Here is a 16,945-nt window from a genome sequence, read left to right as displayed (position 1 = left end):
TAGTATATATTATATATATATATATATATATATATATATATAAAAAATTTAAAAAAAAATAACTATCAATAGGATAATAGAATGTGGATATTGTAAGAGGACATTCCATGCTGTAATATAACTATCCATTTTATTAGCCACAGTCTTATCAGTATTAAAATCTGGGGGGGCGGGAGGAAGCCTATAAACAATTGCAGACAAAAACCATAAGAACATAAGAATGGCCATACTGGGTCAGACCAAAGGTCCATCTAGCACGGTATCCTGTCTTCCAACAGTGGCCAATGCCTGGTACCCCAGAGGGAATGAACAGAACAGGTAATCATCAAGTGATCCATCCCCTGTCACCCATTCCCAGCTTCTGGCAAACCAAATTCATGCCTCTTCAGTATTTTTTATATTGAGACCAAATTATGTGCATATTTCTCTGTGTTCAAATGAACTCTACAAACTATACCTGTACAAAGTCAGCTTGACGCGCATCCAAAGGCACAACAGATGAGTCATGGGATGCCAGAACCTCACGTAGCAATGTGAGTGTTTGATTCAGTGCAGAGCTTGGGCCAAGATCCGGTGGTGGGAGTTCAACCTAGACAACAGATAGTTTATTCCCTACTTGTGTTATATTCACAAGAAATAATAAGCAGTATGTATCCATGTTACTAGGTACCAATCAGCTACTGGAAATGTCACACACAGTCAAGCAGAGATGGAGTTCAATATTTTGACACTGGACAGATCTATAACTTGTTCCAAAATATACTTGCCTATGACTCCCAGCGTTACAATATCACTTATTACTTACTGACAGTAAACAAAACCAACCTTCCCCTAACATCTCAGTCATATCTAGCATTAAACTTAGTATTCAGCAACATGCATCATGGGTGCTTCAAGAAATTGGCAAAATTAAAATCTGTAGTGGCTTGTAAAATGGAGAAGAAAAGTAATATAAACTTAAGTCCTTTTATTGAAGTTCGGAGTGCTGGAAGTCAGTCAATAGCCCATCATGCTATTTATACAGCTCTTCATAATGGACAAATAATTTAGACACCTTGTACAGTTTCCAGGGAAGAAAAGTAATCAGAGGAACAGAGGCTATCAAGTGGACAAAATTCTGCAATGAGTGCGCTACAAGTCCCCCACAGAAGCTGGGATAACAGAACTTTCTTGAATAAAATCAGAACCAAAAAGGGGGAGTATTCTGGTTAAGAAAGGACAATTTTCCTCTCTCTTGGATCTTGCACATAAGCTTTCATAATTTGTACATTTAGGAAACATTTAAGGCACTGTGAATATCTACCTGCTATTGGTAACAGAGTGAACAAATAGAAAATTTAGATCACATTCTTCTTGATAGAGTATAGCCCAAATGTTCTTCCACTTTAGCTTTCCAACTGAAATTATAATGAAATGTATAGGGATTCTATGAACTTACCAATGGAAACCTAAACTATATTCAGGGGACTCATCCATCTTTCAACTTAATCTTGATTTTCTGACAGCTTTATACAGAATACTTTTCTGGTGATAAGGGAACATCACCAGTAATGGTATTAATGTGGACCAGTTCAGACCACATCACAAAACTATTCCATTTGAAAATGCAAGCCTTTCTGGTAGATGGCTTTGAAAAGACCAGGAGAGGACATGAGCCATCTACTCAGAGACATCATGTCTAAGGAGCTCTATACTGGATGTGTGCCATGGAAACTACAAGACCCATTGAGGTAATGGAATTCAGTATTCAAAATTCCATCTCAATGTTGGCAGTTAGCTCTGGAGCTTCCCACTGTTTGAGTGGAGAGATTTCAATCTCTAATCTGGAAAATGAGTTTGGGGATGAGCCATACATACAGAGCTCTTACTTATTCCAAACGTCTGCTCTGTAACGTTGGAACTTTAGAATCATTAATTTGAACTCAGTAATTCCAGCATCCTGATAGTGACCCAATAGATAAGGGAAGACATATACTGTACTAAAAAGTATAATAGTGTTATCTGAAATTCAAGGGGCAATGTGTCCAAACAGGAATTCAAGCACGTTTCCACTGATAGGTCCAGACAGGCATTCCAGTACAAGGCTGCATTGTCTACCACAGGGCTTGTAGATATGGGAGCAATGAAGAGCCAAAGCACCTCTCATGAGCCAACTAGGCCAGAAATATTGATGCTGTCTTGAGACATCAAGAAACATCCCAACTAGCTGCTAATGAAATGGTGCTTGACCCACACCACCTACCTACCTACAATCTTGGAGCTTAGGGCATACACACACACTGATGTAGTAATCTTAGGAAGAGGCAGAACACTGACTGAGGGCATCAGTATGGCATGAAATCCACACTAGAAGACCCCAGTACTAACAATCCTTTCTGAGATAACCAGAAGGCAAGGATGCTAACTGCACTGACAGAAGCAGCCTGTGCCTCGTCTTAGTAATCACAACTCTGTTCAGGGCATGAGAAAGTCATTCACATAAAGGTCAGCAAAATATGTTGGGTGATGCAAGTGTCAACATCCTTGCTAGGAGGTGGGAGTGCCTGTATGAACTAGTGCCACAGAATCTTCCCACTACCGTGGGTCAAGGGAACACACACTGGCAGGTGCAGAGTTGAGGAGAATGTGGCAAAGCTTATACAGTGCAAAGCATTGTAGGACTTCAGGCATTTAAAACCAAACAATGAATGTGCAGGGAACACCAGAAACCACACAATATGAGGGCTCAAACTACTAAAGGTGCCCAAATTCTAATGACAACAGTCCAGAAAGCCAATGAGGCAAGGATATGCCAATACTCCCAAGGAGCTTGCTTACTTCATTTCAACAGTGCAAATACCACCAGCCACATGCGATTCTAATGCTGATATCCTGAGGGCTCTGAGCATCCATGTTATTCTGGTACTAAACCACAAGAATAGCAGAGGAAGAATCCAAAATTCCTAGACTTTTGATCTGCCAGGACAGAGCAAACAGAGGCATAAAGAAGGATACATAGGGATTGAATAACTCTGACTATGGTTCTAAACTGCTCCACCAGCACTGATACACTGAATTCAAGAAGGCATGGAGAAGACCGATGCTGAACAGTTTCTTCAGGATAGGAACCCTGTGGAAGTGCAAGAAAGGTCCCCTGGCAACGCATTATTCTGACAGTGCTGATGTGCTGAACCCAGGAGGTGCTGGGAAAGTCCCTGTTGTTCAACCAATCTGTTGGCTCTGACATACAAAAGCCAAGGCAGCATGGGAAAGACTCCCTGACACTGAGCTTCTGTATAGACTCTTGTCCTTAGGAGACATTCTTTGGTATTGAGTGGGGATGGAAAGACCCACACAACTGATGCACTGTGGAGAAGATCCCTTGCTACCAAACTTTGCCATAGGTGTCAATGCTTCAAGCCTGGTCTGGGGAACCAAGACAACTTCCCAGTGCCTATACTCTCCACAGGTCAAGATTTACTTATCTTCAGGCACCAAGCTGAGGATCTACATGTGTTACCAATGTACAATATTACAGCTCCTGAGAAGCCAAATCAGAAGCCTGAACAGAAGCAGGAAAGAAACAGAAAAAAGATTCCAGCAAGAACTGAAACTGTGTTGGTTGAATCTGCTGGGAACTTTTATTGGCTGACCACAGAACTGGAGCCTCAGAGACACTGGAAGTATGCTCACTAGTGCAGTGCTCTTGAACAAGCCCACATGTGCCACATAGGATCAAAAATCTTAAGAGCTAGGGGTTTTTCATCATAACTTATACTGAATTCATGAGGACCAAAGAGCGAGAATCCTGAACTCATGGTATCTTGAGAAAAACACACTTTGGTAGCTCTATGTACTAGTGACACTTTTTACTTACTAATATAATGTGGGGCACATCAGTACTCAAGATCAAGAATTGCTCAAATGTGATTCTGTTCTCTCCACAGACTACTAGACATAGAATGTAGATCTATCAAAGCAGGAAGCACTGCATCCATATTGTGAGACTCGACATTTCAGTTTAATCTAGACAGTCATTCTGCATTATTTACCTCACTATAGCAAAAGTACATTTCCAATTCAGCATTAGCAAGTGGTGTAAAAGAGCCCTAAGTCAAATTTATAGAGCATAGGCACGAATAAATGGTCTAATCATCTGGATTCAGCATGTGAACAGTAACTAACAAAAATTGAAAGGTCCTTTAGAAAGAAAGCAGTTCCAGGAATCTAAACAGCAGTTTATTTAAAATCTCCAGATAAACAGTTTAAGACTTCGGATACGTCTTCACTACCCGCCGTATCGGTGGGTAGCAATCGATTTATCTGGGATCGATATATCGCGTCTCATTAAGACGCGATATATCGATCCCCGAACGCGCTCACTGTCGACTCCGGAACTCCACCAGAGCGAGCGGCGATAGCGCAGTCGACGGGGGAGCCGCGGCCGTCGATCCCGCGCCATGTGGACCCCAGGTAATTCGATCCAAGATACTTCGACTTCAGCTACGCTATTCACGTAGCTGAAGTTGCGTATCTTTGATTGATTCCCCCCCCCAGTGTAGACCCCAGACAACCACAAATAAATTAAGCTATCCAGGGACTATTATAATCAAAATTATATTTTAACCACATCAGATTTATTTCTAGTTCTCACACAAAAACAGTCTAAATAAAAAAGGGTTCATTTGGATTACAAAAAATAAGTTTAGTAATTACTTACTGGTATTCCTAAAACGTTTTAAAAGTGATTTTTAATTGCTTTATAAATTATTTTTATTTCATTTATATACTTAATGGATATTCAATATCCTCTGAAAAAGGCGTAACAATCAAGAGACTTAAGATCTTATAGTAGTTCCTTTAAAATAATTAATTCAAGCAATAATGAAGAAATAGAGGAAATTGTTAAACAATCTAGAAACAATAAAACAATAAGCACATTTTACTTTTACAAACAAGTATTCTCAAGTGGGCATGCCAGGTGATGTGCACTGAATCCTGAGCAAATGGCATACTGTAAGCTCAAGAGACTGCTTTCTAGTGCTATAATCTTTCCTGAAAACCATAACGTTTTCAGAAACAGTTTCAGTGTGCTGGTACATGCACATAAGCACAATCCAATGAACTGGTAAAAAAGGTAGGGATGCTCCTCCACACACTTTGGTTTTGAAGCACATTAATAAAAAACTGGATGATTAAAAACATAATCCTGTAATTCCCTCCTAATTAAAAAAAAAAAAGACATTCGCCACTAACTTAAAATCAACAAAAGGCTCCAGTATAAATGTTTAGCTGATTGTCTGCATTTTTAAACTTTTGCAAAGGTAATGAAAATTAGTTACAACTAAACAAAGCACTTTATTTTATGGAAATTATTTTGAGTATATAGTTATGTCATCAATTTTGCATTTTTTTAAATCAATGTAGAATTGATTTGAATCACAGGAAATGCTACACTAGATCACACCAGTGGTCCGTGTATGAGATGCACGTTGTATTAATTTAAATGGAATATATGGGCCAAAGGTGTTAACATTATCCAGCCACTGTCCAACATTAAATTGTTAAACAAGGTCCAGGGTTTGGTATACAGAGACCTCAGCTCTCTTAATGCCATGGCAAACACTCCCTTAAAAAACCTTTTAACTTTGTATTAAAAAAAAAAAAAAAAGGAGGAAAACCAGTTAAAGCATTTTAAATTTAAATAATTAGGTAAGGCTTTCATTTAACAACATCCCTTATCCTTTAGCTGGAGTTTTTAGAAAGAACCCCTCCCCCCCTCGTTGACAGTCTCACATGGTAACAAAGATGGTAATATCTGTCCTTCTGGTGAAAAGAGAAGCAGCAGCTAGCTGAGATGGACTGGAGCTGCTGCTGTTGTTAAAGTCTGATCCCATTTCATTCCAGATGGTGTTTGGAATTCAGCTGGAGCATAGAGATGGTGATAACATCTAGGTCCCTCTTTCTGGCCCAGTTTGGTCAGGACATCTCTCAGGATCAGGGTGACGAAGGCCCAGAGTCCCAGGAGATGGTGGGAGTGACAGCCATGGTGGTGAAGCTCCCTCATAGCCAATTTCTCTCCCGAAGTCTCTTTCTTTCAGGACCCACAAAGGGAATGGTGAGAAATATAGTCCACCCCCTCATCATTTTGTCCACCAATTAAGCCTAGTTTCTGACACGCCAATTTTGGTTCACTGATTTCTGGTCTACACTTTCCTTGTTTACCAAGCATGGTCTTAACACAGTTCTTAAGTTATATCAGTGGGCTTTTTTGTTTGGACTAATACAGTCTGTCTCCCTTTCTTGTCTTTTCCCATAAGTATCTTATGAACTTTTACATACAGTTGATCCCACAATTAGGGTAAATTACTGTGCCCAATTATCACAACAGGAAACCGAACCAGATGACTCAGAGGAATGTGAAAAACACCCTGTAGGGACAATTATGGAATAACCTGCCAATAAAGGGAGTCTTCCTCCTAACATGAGGCAGTTAGCAGTTGGTTTAACCCCATTAACCATTTTTAACACTTTTAATTCCTTTAACCCTTAAAAATATTTTATTTGTATATATTACCATATGAATATGGTATCCGTTTTTAGACTTAAGTTTATTGAATGTCTTATTGTAGTATCATGAGAAAGAGTAGAGTTTTTATACTATACTGTACTCTCAATAATAGTAGAACTTCCTATACCATTCATTATTTTTATACCTCTGTCATAACACGCTTATTTCCTCTGTAAATAGTGCCAGTCCTCTTGCATTTGGAAGAGTTTCCATATTCCTTGGCATTTTCTTTGCCTCTCACAATACCCCTCTATTTCTGCTATATCACTTTTTGAGATAAGATATACAGAATACTGTGTAAAATTTTAGTTAAGGGAACACCAATTATTTATATATTGGAATTATAATATTTTCAGTATTATTTTCTACCCCACTGTTTAAACATACTAACATTTTGTTTGCTTTTTGGACTACTACCACCACACACTGAGCAGAGATCTTCATTCAGCTGGTCACAATGATGCCCAGGTCTTTAACCTGAGTTTCCAGTTATTTTAGAACCCAGTAAGATGTATGAATAGCACAAGCTATTCCTTCTAATGTGCATTATCTTGCATATGTCAATACTGATTTTCAATCAACATCCTACTGCCCATTCACCTAGCTTTGTTAAGTTCTTCTTGAATTCCTGATAACCTTCTCTAGTCTTAACTAAATGAAACAATCTTTTCATTTGCAAGTTTTGCCACCTCACTCATTTTCCCATCATTGATAAGTATATTAAATACCACCGATCCTAGAACCTATCTTTGGGATACCCACTCAATATTTTGCCTTGCTGAAAACTGATAATTTATGCCTATATTCTATCTTATTTGATCCTGTAGTAAAACAATTCTGAATTTGTGATATAAGCCCTTTATACCACAGGATTATGACTCCTTTACAGAATCACTCAAAGAGAAGATAAGGGCCATGGGGAAGAAAGTACTTATCAAATACTAGCCAGTAAGATGGTGGGCAGTTTCATTTGTCAAGGAATGAGAATAAAGCCCCAAATATTAATCCTTTTAAGGCCCCTTTCCATGGGGCTTGCTTGTTATCCACTAAATAAAGGTGAAACTCAAATGACAACCAGCAGGGGAGCAGATGTATCCTTCCTTATAGTTCCTTTTTGACCTAGCTTTTACTTCCTTTTATACTCCATCCCAAGCAGCCACATGACCTGCAACTACAGCCCCCAGATTTAAAAGGCCCAAGGGTTGTAATGCCCTTGGATTTTCCCAAAGGTCCAATGCTCTGTTACGGAGCCTAGTAAGAAGTGCACACGAATGTCTATTTTCCTAGTTTGGTGTAGTATGAAAATATTTCTCCAAAATACAGTAAGACTTCATTTTATATTTAAAACCAAAAAGCAGGTTGTGATATATTAGTATATATCTGCAGGTATCTCTCATTCTGCAAACTCCATTTGTTTTGTGAAAGCCATTTTGGCTGTAAAACGGTACTGTGCCTTCACTGTTGTCTTCTTACCTCCATTTTAGACTAGGATTCCAAGAGGTGTTAGCAGAGGGCTAACAATGCAGAATAATCAGAAGTTGCTAAGCTGGATGGTCTTCCATTAAATTGGAAGCATCCTAAGCAATGATCCGTCTGCAGTTTAGGTACAGCTATACCAGTCTGCACACTTGCTACAGCCAAGCAATGAGAAGAGTCACTAAATGTGTGGAACAGAAACTTATAAAAGGAAGGTTCTCTCCCGGGCCATTTGGAGAGAGAGAGGAGACCAGGGTGAGAAGACAAGGCTGTGCAGCCAGGAGACAAAAAACAGAGGAGTCCTGGGATAAATAAATAAATGGAGATATACCTATCCCATAGAACTGGAAGGGACCTTGAAAGGTCATTGAGTCCAGCTCCCTGCATTCACTAGCAGGACCAAGTACTGATTTTGCCCCAGATCCCTAAGTGGCCCCCTCAAAGATTGAACTCACAACCCTGGGTTTAGCAGGCCAATGCTCAAACCACTGAGCTATCCCTCCCTCCTTGGTCAATGACATTGACCAAAACCCAATGGGATGTAAGGGTGGTGTGGAAATTGAGGCAGTGTTGTGTATACAGGTTATGGTTATTTTCCACAGATCTGTAGATCACATGTGCTGTGTTTATGAAAAGTGTGATTGGTTTAGAAATGCCTTTGCAAAGTCTGTGTGTTTCTTGCTTTCTAATTCCTGAAGGGTGAAACAGTAACTGCAGCGTATCCATAGCTTCAGCAGAGCACTGGGAGCATGTAAGACCTAGTGAGGATGTTTGGCAGAGCCTGTACTTGTTTCAAGGCCTATGCAGTTGAACTGGGCAGTGTAAAGTTTCATCTCTCAGGGAAGGGTGCTAGATGGAGGATCTGTACCTTGAGAGTGCGCCTAGGGCCCCAGAGCCTAAAACCATACTTTAGACTCCTCAGACCTAGCAAGTCAACAACAGATGGGATCCAGAGGTTTGGATCCAAGTACAGCAACCTGGTGAGAGTACACTATGGGGAGCTCACCAAGGGTTGTAACAAAACTTGTTCAAGGATAATCTGATTTGAGGAATTAAAAAATGACATTCTAATAAATGCAAAGAGCAATGCTGACTATTATTCTTTAGAATCAGTCACAGACTCTAATTTTACGTTTGGCTTGTGGGCCAGAAGGGTTAACATGGAAAACTTCGAAACATTAATACATTAAAATACAGACTAATTTGTAAAAAAGAACAGCCTGAGACACACTCTTTTCTTAACAGATTGACCGAAAATATCCCCATCAATAGGACTCTGCATATGAATAATGTAGTAAGTGAAGGCCCTGATAAAAGCTCAGTATGAGGCCTGAGGCCTGAACTAAAGTAATGGTCAAGACTGTGCTAACATAAAGCAAAGTTAAGCTGTGAGCAAGAGGCAAGCCCTGCTCACAGAAGCTGGCAAGGAAAGGGCTGATTTTGCATAAATATATATCCACTTAGCATAGTTACAGTATAAACATGGTACCAAGACACACTATACCGAAACATTCCACAGATAACATGGAACAGGCCGACCCATCCCAATGACAGGGGCAAAAGGGTAAAATGATGGATAGAGTTGTTTTGATCGAACCAACAGGTATAAGGTGCGAGGCGGCACCTTACTACGTAGGGAGGTTGTACCTTGTTACGTGAAGGGGTTGCACCTCAATACATCAGGAGTGATGTGTAACTTGTTTGTACCTGTGTATAAGAATGTATCCCTGGGGTGGTGTCTTTGTCCGGCCACGGGGGCAGTGGAAAGCCCCGCCACTGAGCCGGGTCCTTGCCAAGAGGCACTTTCTCGTAGTATGCCCTGAGTTAGGCTCAGAAACCTACAGGGAACTGCAATTGTGTCCGAGATCACAATAAACCTAGTCGAAGTGACTTTGCACCTTACTGGACTCTGTGGTTATTGGGGGTTCTCGTCGGGTTTGCTGTGTCAGCTATCTGCGCAGAGCTGGGACAGCACACAGAGGGAATAGACGCACGCAGCCGAGTGATATCAACATAGAAGCAACCAGAGCACCACACCGGTAGCATCTGACAACAAATAATAAAGTGTAACTGTCTGCAGGTCCAAGCCCGAACTGAATACAGAACATCTATAAATAAACTGATTTTTGCTGGACCATGTATTCACTGGTCACTTTAGGCAAGTTTTATTATATAAATTTTCATTTTATTGTAAAAAAATTAAAATCACAGTACTGCTTTCTGAATAAATATTGAAGCAACAGTGCAAATATAAAAGTAATAGTACAAATATAAAAGTAATAGTAAAAGTAACAATTACATCAGTATAATTTTGACGTATGTACTAGCAGACTAGTTGGAAAAATTCCATGGAAATAAAACTGATAAAAATGGAGGGGGGAAATAGAAGCAGTTACTTATCTGTACAGTAACGATTTCTTCAAGATATTTTGTCCCAATGGGTGCTCCACTACAGATGTGTACGCATGCATGCTTCTGTGCGTCTGATCAGAGATTTTTCATCAGCATGGGTCTGCACCTAAGCCCTACACAACCTTGTGCTTTGGACTGAGGGTATATAAGGAGGGATGGACCTATTGCTGCTCCCATTCTTCTCAACCACAGAGTCTAGAAAGACAAGGACTTTGTAGCAGAGGGGAAAGGAGGAGATAGTGGAGCAAAATATCTTGAAAAACATCAGTTACTGTACAGATAAGTAACTTCTTCTCCTTCGACTTATTGTATCTATGGTGACTCCTATTCAGTGTCTCTATTATGGAAGAGGGTGTTGAGTAGATATACTTAGTAGTTCATAGAACAGTCTTGCCAAAGGCTGAATTTGCTCTCTAAGCATGGAGGATAGCACAGTGCCAGGAGAAGGTGTGCACAGATGACCAGGTGGCAGCCTTGTAAATGTCAATAATGGGTATCTTCTTAAGTAGGGCTTTAGAGGTGGATTGTGCCCTCCTCTCACATCCAGAATATCTATACCATCCCAAGATACATCCTGATACCCATTCAGAGAGAGTCTTTGAATGGAGATGTGAGCTCCCTTCATCCTTTCTGAGAAGGAGATAAAGAGTCTAAGGGAGGCTCTAAATGGATTAGTCCTGTCAATATAGAATGCCAGGTCTCCTCTCACATCCAGAGTATGACTGGCTTTTTCCTGTGAAGTCTGAAATCGTGGTAAAAAACAGGTAATTGACTGCCTTGATTGATATGGAAGTCTCAAGAGAATTTAGAGATGAAGTGAGGATGGGGACATAGAGTCACAAAGACAAAAATCTTCAGCTGGTAGGTGAATGGCCACCAGGTGGACTTTAAACACACCTCAAAGACAAACCTATAGTTTTTAAATTGAACAAAGCAACAGAGTCCTGTGGCACCTTTAAGACTAACAGATGTATTGGAGCATAAGCTTTCGTGGGTGAATACCCACTTCGTCAGACACATGTAATGGAAATTTCCAGAGGCAATTCACCCACGAAAGCTTATGCTCCAATACATTTGTTAGTCTTAAAGGTGCCACAGGACTCTGTGTTGCTTTTTACAGATCCAGACTAACACGGCTACCCCTCTGATAAATTGAACAAGTTGTTGCCATGGATTTGAGGGGTGTGTATACCCCAGAATGTGATCAAGTTAATTGCAACCATATAATGTGCATTCAGCCACTCTAAATTAATTAAATAGAATACCACATAGTTAAGGGTTAATTTGGAGACAGGCTTTCAGAAGCAAGGTTAAATCTAGCTGGCAGTTTCTGCTACTCAGAGTGGGAGGAGGGAGCAGACAAGTAAACAACTGAGACCGAAAACCTTGGTGGTTGGAAAACCTTGAATCTAGACGCCTCTGATATTAAAAGTTTATTGAAAGTTAGAAAAGTGATGATCCAGTAGTTGTCATTATGACCTATGTGTTTTGCAGAAGTTAGTTATAAAAGATCAGCTAATAGAGTATACTTGGGCGCAGTCCTCTGAAGCCATCTTGAGAGATGTTTTTCCTGACACCTTTTCTCCCCGGTGGGTGAGCAACTGGCCACTGCGAACCTGCTGTTAATTACTCAATACCGTTCCAGATATTAGGTAAATATCTGGGATGTTCTAAACCTATTGCTTATGTCTGTGTGCGCTTAAATCTAATAAACTGCAGTTTACTGCATGCTTACTTGCATGAATCTGATCAGACAGAATTGCTGTGTTCCTATGGATTTATTCCTGACACTGCCTGGAGTGAAATAGTTGGGGGTTCTGAAAACCCCAGGTAACAAAGTAGTCAGGAGTTTCGGAGAGGTGAGACTCAGTTGGGGACAATGACCTCTGGTCACACCAGGACTGGAAATTGCTTCAACTTCTATATGTCAGTTTTTCTGCTATTCAACCCATTGTACCTCAATACAACAATCCCATTCTACACCTAAGAGCCACTGAGGATCCAGGCTTTGAAGTGTAGTGGTGAGAGACTGGGAGAGGGCTACGATGCCACACTTCTGGGTCAATAGGTCTGTCAACGTGGGAAGGTGGAGACGTGACTTCAGGGATAGGCAAATCAGATCGGGAATCATACCTGCCTCAGACATGATAGAGCTATGAGAATAAGTTGATGTTCTTTCCTGTTTCAGGACCCCAAGGAGCAGTGGTGTTGGAAGACAGGCATGTAGCAGAGTTTGAGGCAAAGGAGTGAGAAAGGCAACTTCCAGAGAGTTACAACCAAAAACGCCCCTTGAGTAGAAAAGTCAGCATTTCATGCTGGACAGTGTTGCAAAGAGATCGCTCTCTGAGATGGCCCAGAAGATAAAGAAGTTCCAAAATACAGAATCACTTAGCTCCTATTCATAATCTTGACAGAAAAGTCTTCTCAAGGTGTCTGCTATAGTGTTCTCCAGACCTGCAAGATGGACTGCGAAGATGTCTATTCAGTGCAGTATGCACCTATTCCAAAGTTGTATTGATTCTGCATATAATGGCTTTGATTTTACTCTTCCCTGGTGGTTTATATAGTACATTGCTGCCCTGCTGTCCATCATAACTTTTATTATATGACTCCTGTTCCTGGGTAGGAAATGAAGGCATGCATATCCAACTGCCTGAGTTCTAATAGGTTGAATGAAGGGATGACTTCTGCGGAGTCCATTTGCCTTGTGCCATGAAGTCTTGGAGGTGAGTTTCCCAACCTAACAGTGAGGCTTCTGTGGTAATGACTTTTGTAGGGGAAGAGAATGGGTCTCCCACACAAACTGAGGAATCCCTCAAGTGGTGGAAGGACCTGAGGACTCTCTGAGGGATCAACATTCACTCAGGGTACGTCTATACTTACCTGCTGGTTCGACGGCAAGCAATTGAACTTCTGGGTTCGATTTATTGCGTCTTGTCTGGACGCGATAAATCGAATCCAGAAGTGCTCGCCGTCGACTCCGGTACTCCTGCTCGGCGAGAGGAGTACGCGGAGTCGACGGGGGAGCCTGCCTGCCGCGTCTGGACCGCGGTAAGTTCGAACTAAGGTACTTAGACTTCAGCTACGTTATTCACGTAGCTGAAGTTGCATATCTTAGTTCGAATTGGGGGGTTAGTGTAGACCAGGCCTCAGACAGGTAGTGCTTGTTGGGAGTATAATGGTTCTGAGACAGCTTTGTAGGAATCAAGAATGGAGTCTGGCATGGGGTATTATAAATGTGCAGGTGACCACATAGCCTAGAATTTGAAGGCAAGATCTTGCTATGGTCTAAGGGCTCTGCTGCACAGAGGAAATGAAGTTGCACAACATGACAAACCTGGTATGCCACTATGACAGGGTAACCCTGAGCCAGCCCTCTGTTACCCCAGCTCCAATCAGGAAAGGGGAATTGGAGCTGGCTGAGTAAGCCTAGGCCTAAGTGGCAAACGGGAAACAGCTGCCGGCCTCGTTAGCCAGGAGCTACATAGAGGCTGGCAGGAAGGAAGCCAGGGGAGAGGAAAGGGAGGAGTCAGGGAGCTAGAGGCTGCTCTTTCCTGCTGGCTGCAGAAGCTAACAGTCCCTGAGGCTGTTTGCCTGACACTATCTGTAGCTACAAGGTGGTGGGAACTTGTACTGTAAATAAAGAGCAAGGGTGATTGCACCAAAGCAGAGGTCTTTGGCTGGTTTGTGGGTGCAGAAGAGGCAGAAGATAGAGGGGCCTGCCTGCACCCTATTACAGCCACACTGGTTGTCTAGTCAAGGGTGGTTCCGATCAAGTTGATATGCTAGACAGGTGTCACTGTCGATTTTTCTGCATTGAGACAACAACCCAGTGATTGGAAGAGGGCTAGGGGCCTTGTTGATTGCTGACTGAATCTCTGGAAGGAACAAACTTTGAGGAGTCCATTGTCCAGGTAGGGGAATATGACTATTCCCAGCTGTCAAAGATGGGCTGCAACTACCGAGAGGACCTTTGTAAAGATCCTTGGAGTGGTCAAAAGGCTGAAAGGAAGAACTCTGCACTCATACTGGTCCTTGCCCATAATGAACTGCAGGAAGTATCTGTGGGACAGAGGCACAGCGACATGGAAGTAATGTAGCCCATAGGGCTAGCTTGCCTTTATTATATTCACTGTCTTGCTTTCATTATATTCTGTCTTTTATTATATTCAGCAGTAATGCAAGGAACTTACAGGCCTGTATCCTGTAAGACATTGGCTTCAGCAGTTAGCATAAGGCTTGAGGCCTATGAACTCTGGCACAGACAAATGACCTAATGGTCACCCCTAAGTTTTGAGGAACTGGAAACAGAATGCATGACGCCAACAAACCAGCTCAGGTTAAAATTAACAGGCCAGTTCACCTGTGTGTAACCTTTAAAAGCATGTCAAGGGGCAGTGCAATGTAGTCAGGCCAATTCTATTGTGTGAGAGTATTAAAGGGATGTTAAATGGGCTTGAGGACACCAGCCCATTCACTTGTTTTTGATAAGAGATCAAGGAAAATGTGGATGGTATTGTTTTCATCTGTCTGTATTCTGTACTCAATCAACCTTCAGATCAAAGATGTGTATATACTGCATGAAACGAATGATACTACCTGTATTGTCTTCAATTATCTATCCCTGTTATTATGAATGGCCAGCAATTACCTTATCTAAATCAATGTAACTGGATTATTTGTGTATGCATGGGAAGTAGAAGGTAAACTTCAAAGCAGGGGTGGCTGGTTTAACAATGGAGATTCACAAACTGTCTGAATTACCTATTCTTCATCAAAGGAAATTCCCACATGGTAATAATGACGGTCAGCTTGCTAGCCTGTTTTAACTATAAAAGAGAAGCCTTGGGCATGATCCTGCCATCTCTAATCTGCTGAAGTCTAAACAGGGGGAGTTTTGAGCCACTAGACTGAAATCCCCAAAAAGCTAGTTTTGGGAAAGCCCTGAAAGACTTATGGAGAATTAGCAGACATAGTATCTCTGCTATCAATTGGACTCATATATTCTGATTCAACTGTAATGTATTTTATCTGCTTTTAATCTTTCTAATAATTCATTTCTTTTTCTTAATAAATAAATATTTAGTTAGATTACTAATTACTAAGGATTAGCTAACAGCGTTGTTTTTGATGAGATCCTGAAGTATCCAGTGAACGCGGGTGAGTGACCAACTCTTTGGGGCTTGAAAAACCTAATATGTGATGGTTTGGGTTTTAATAACCTAACATGACACGATCCAGTTTGCCTGGCTGGTAAGTAGGGGCTGTCTGTACTCTGTGGTAAACTAATACACTGACCCACGAGTACCCTTTTATTACTGGCTTGGTGAAATCTAATGATAGAATATACCACCAGTTTGGGGTGTCTGTCCTATTGTCTGGCAGTCTGTCCTGAGTCTGGGCATTCTCAGCTGGCCCACTCTAGGCGTCGCGACACAGTGGGGGGGTCGGGGGCGGAAGGGAGGGGGAAATTTGTCCATAATGACATCAGCCAGCCACAGGAACATGAGCTAACACTAGCTTTTGGATAGAACATCCGCAAACGTCTGACCACAAGAGTGCCATGGCAATGAGTTGACAGGCATAGCTGTGAGACCCTGAGCAGGCAGAGCAGGAGCAGTTCTGGGGTCTGTGGCTTTCCTGTAAGCCATTGGCACAGGTTCCCTCCCCCCCCCCCCGAAAAGAAACTTCCCAAGCTCCTGCTGGAACCTGGCATGGAACGTTTGCTGCTGGAGCTGGAGCCGGAGCCCAAGCTCCTACCTGCATGCTGCGCTGTGGAGGAGCAGCTCAGTTTTAAAGGGACACAGCTTGCACCACATGCCCACTGACACTGCGGTGCCCCAGGGTGCCTCACTCATCACTCAGTGGGTATTCACCCACGAAAACTTATGCTCCAATACGTCTGTTAGTCTATAAGGTGCCACAGGACTCTTTGTTGCTTTTCACTCATCACTCTTGCAGAAAAAGGGGCTAGAACCAGCTGCCTATGCACACGTCCACTCACTGGGCAGCCACTTACAGGTAGGAGGAGAAGACGCTGAAGTTTGCAGGCACAGCTGTGAGCCCCTGCTTTGAGCAGTCCGCCCTGAGGAGCATCTCATAACATCTTGTTCAGAGTTGTGAACATTTCACAGTTACGAACAACCTCCATTCCCAAGGTGTCCGTAACATTGAGGTTCTACTGTAATAAATATAATTAATACATAACCTGTAAATCAAGCTACAGTATGAATCCTAGAGGTCGAGGGCAATGAATCAGTCCCCCAAACCTAAAGTTGAAATTATTGCTGCAGGGCTTACCATCCTGAATCACTGTGCATGGGTAAAATGTGTTCTAAGTCCTGAGTTCCAAGATCTGTCTCCATTCTCCTTTTTCTTGGGGCCTAGGAAGTAGCTGGAATAGAAACATTTTCTGCTGAAGTTGGGAGGAACATGTGGGATTGTACCCCCCTGTCTTTAGAGACTCTTGAGAAATGAGTCCCTGAAAAGGGACTGGGAGAGCAGGAG

General features: G+C 41.9%; 1 protein-coding gene across 1 annotated transcript in view; it reads right to left on the bottom strand.

Moving 5' to 3' along the window:
* The window catches only part of LOC113406855 (conserved oligomeric Golgi complex subunit 6), a 98,681-nt gene that overhangs the window by 20,372 nt on the left and 61,364 nt on the right, over window positions 1-16,945 (bottom strand). Inside the window, exon 14 of the mRNA XM_026653644.1 lies at window positions 458-589. Within this exon, the coding sequence (XP_026509429.1) occupies window positions 458-589 (132 nt within the window). The remainder of the gene's footprint in view (window positions 1-457; window positions 590-16,945) is intronic.

This window comes from Terrapene carolina, unplaced genomic scaffold (assembly GCF_002925995.2).
Source record: "Terrapene carolina triunguis isolate 2854851 unplaced genomic scaffold, T_m_triunguis-2.0 Scaffold142, whole genome shotgun sequence".
Lineage (NCBI taxonomy): Eukaryota > Metazoa > Chordata > Testudines > Emydidae > Terrapene > Terrapene triunguis.
Note: the sequence above shows the minus strand (reverse complement) of the source record. Positions and strands in the feature narration are given on the sequence as shown.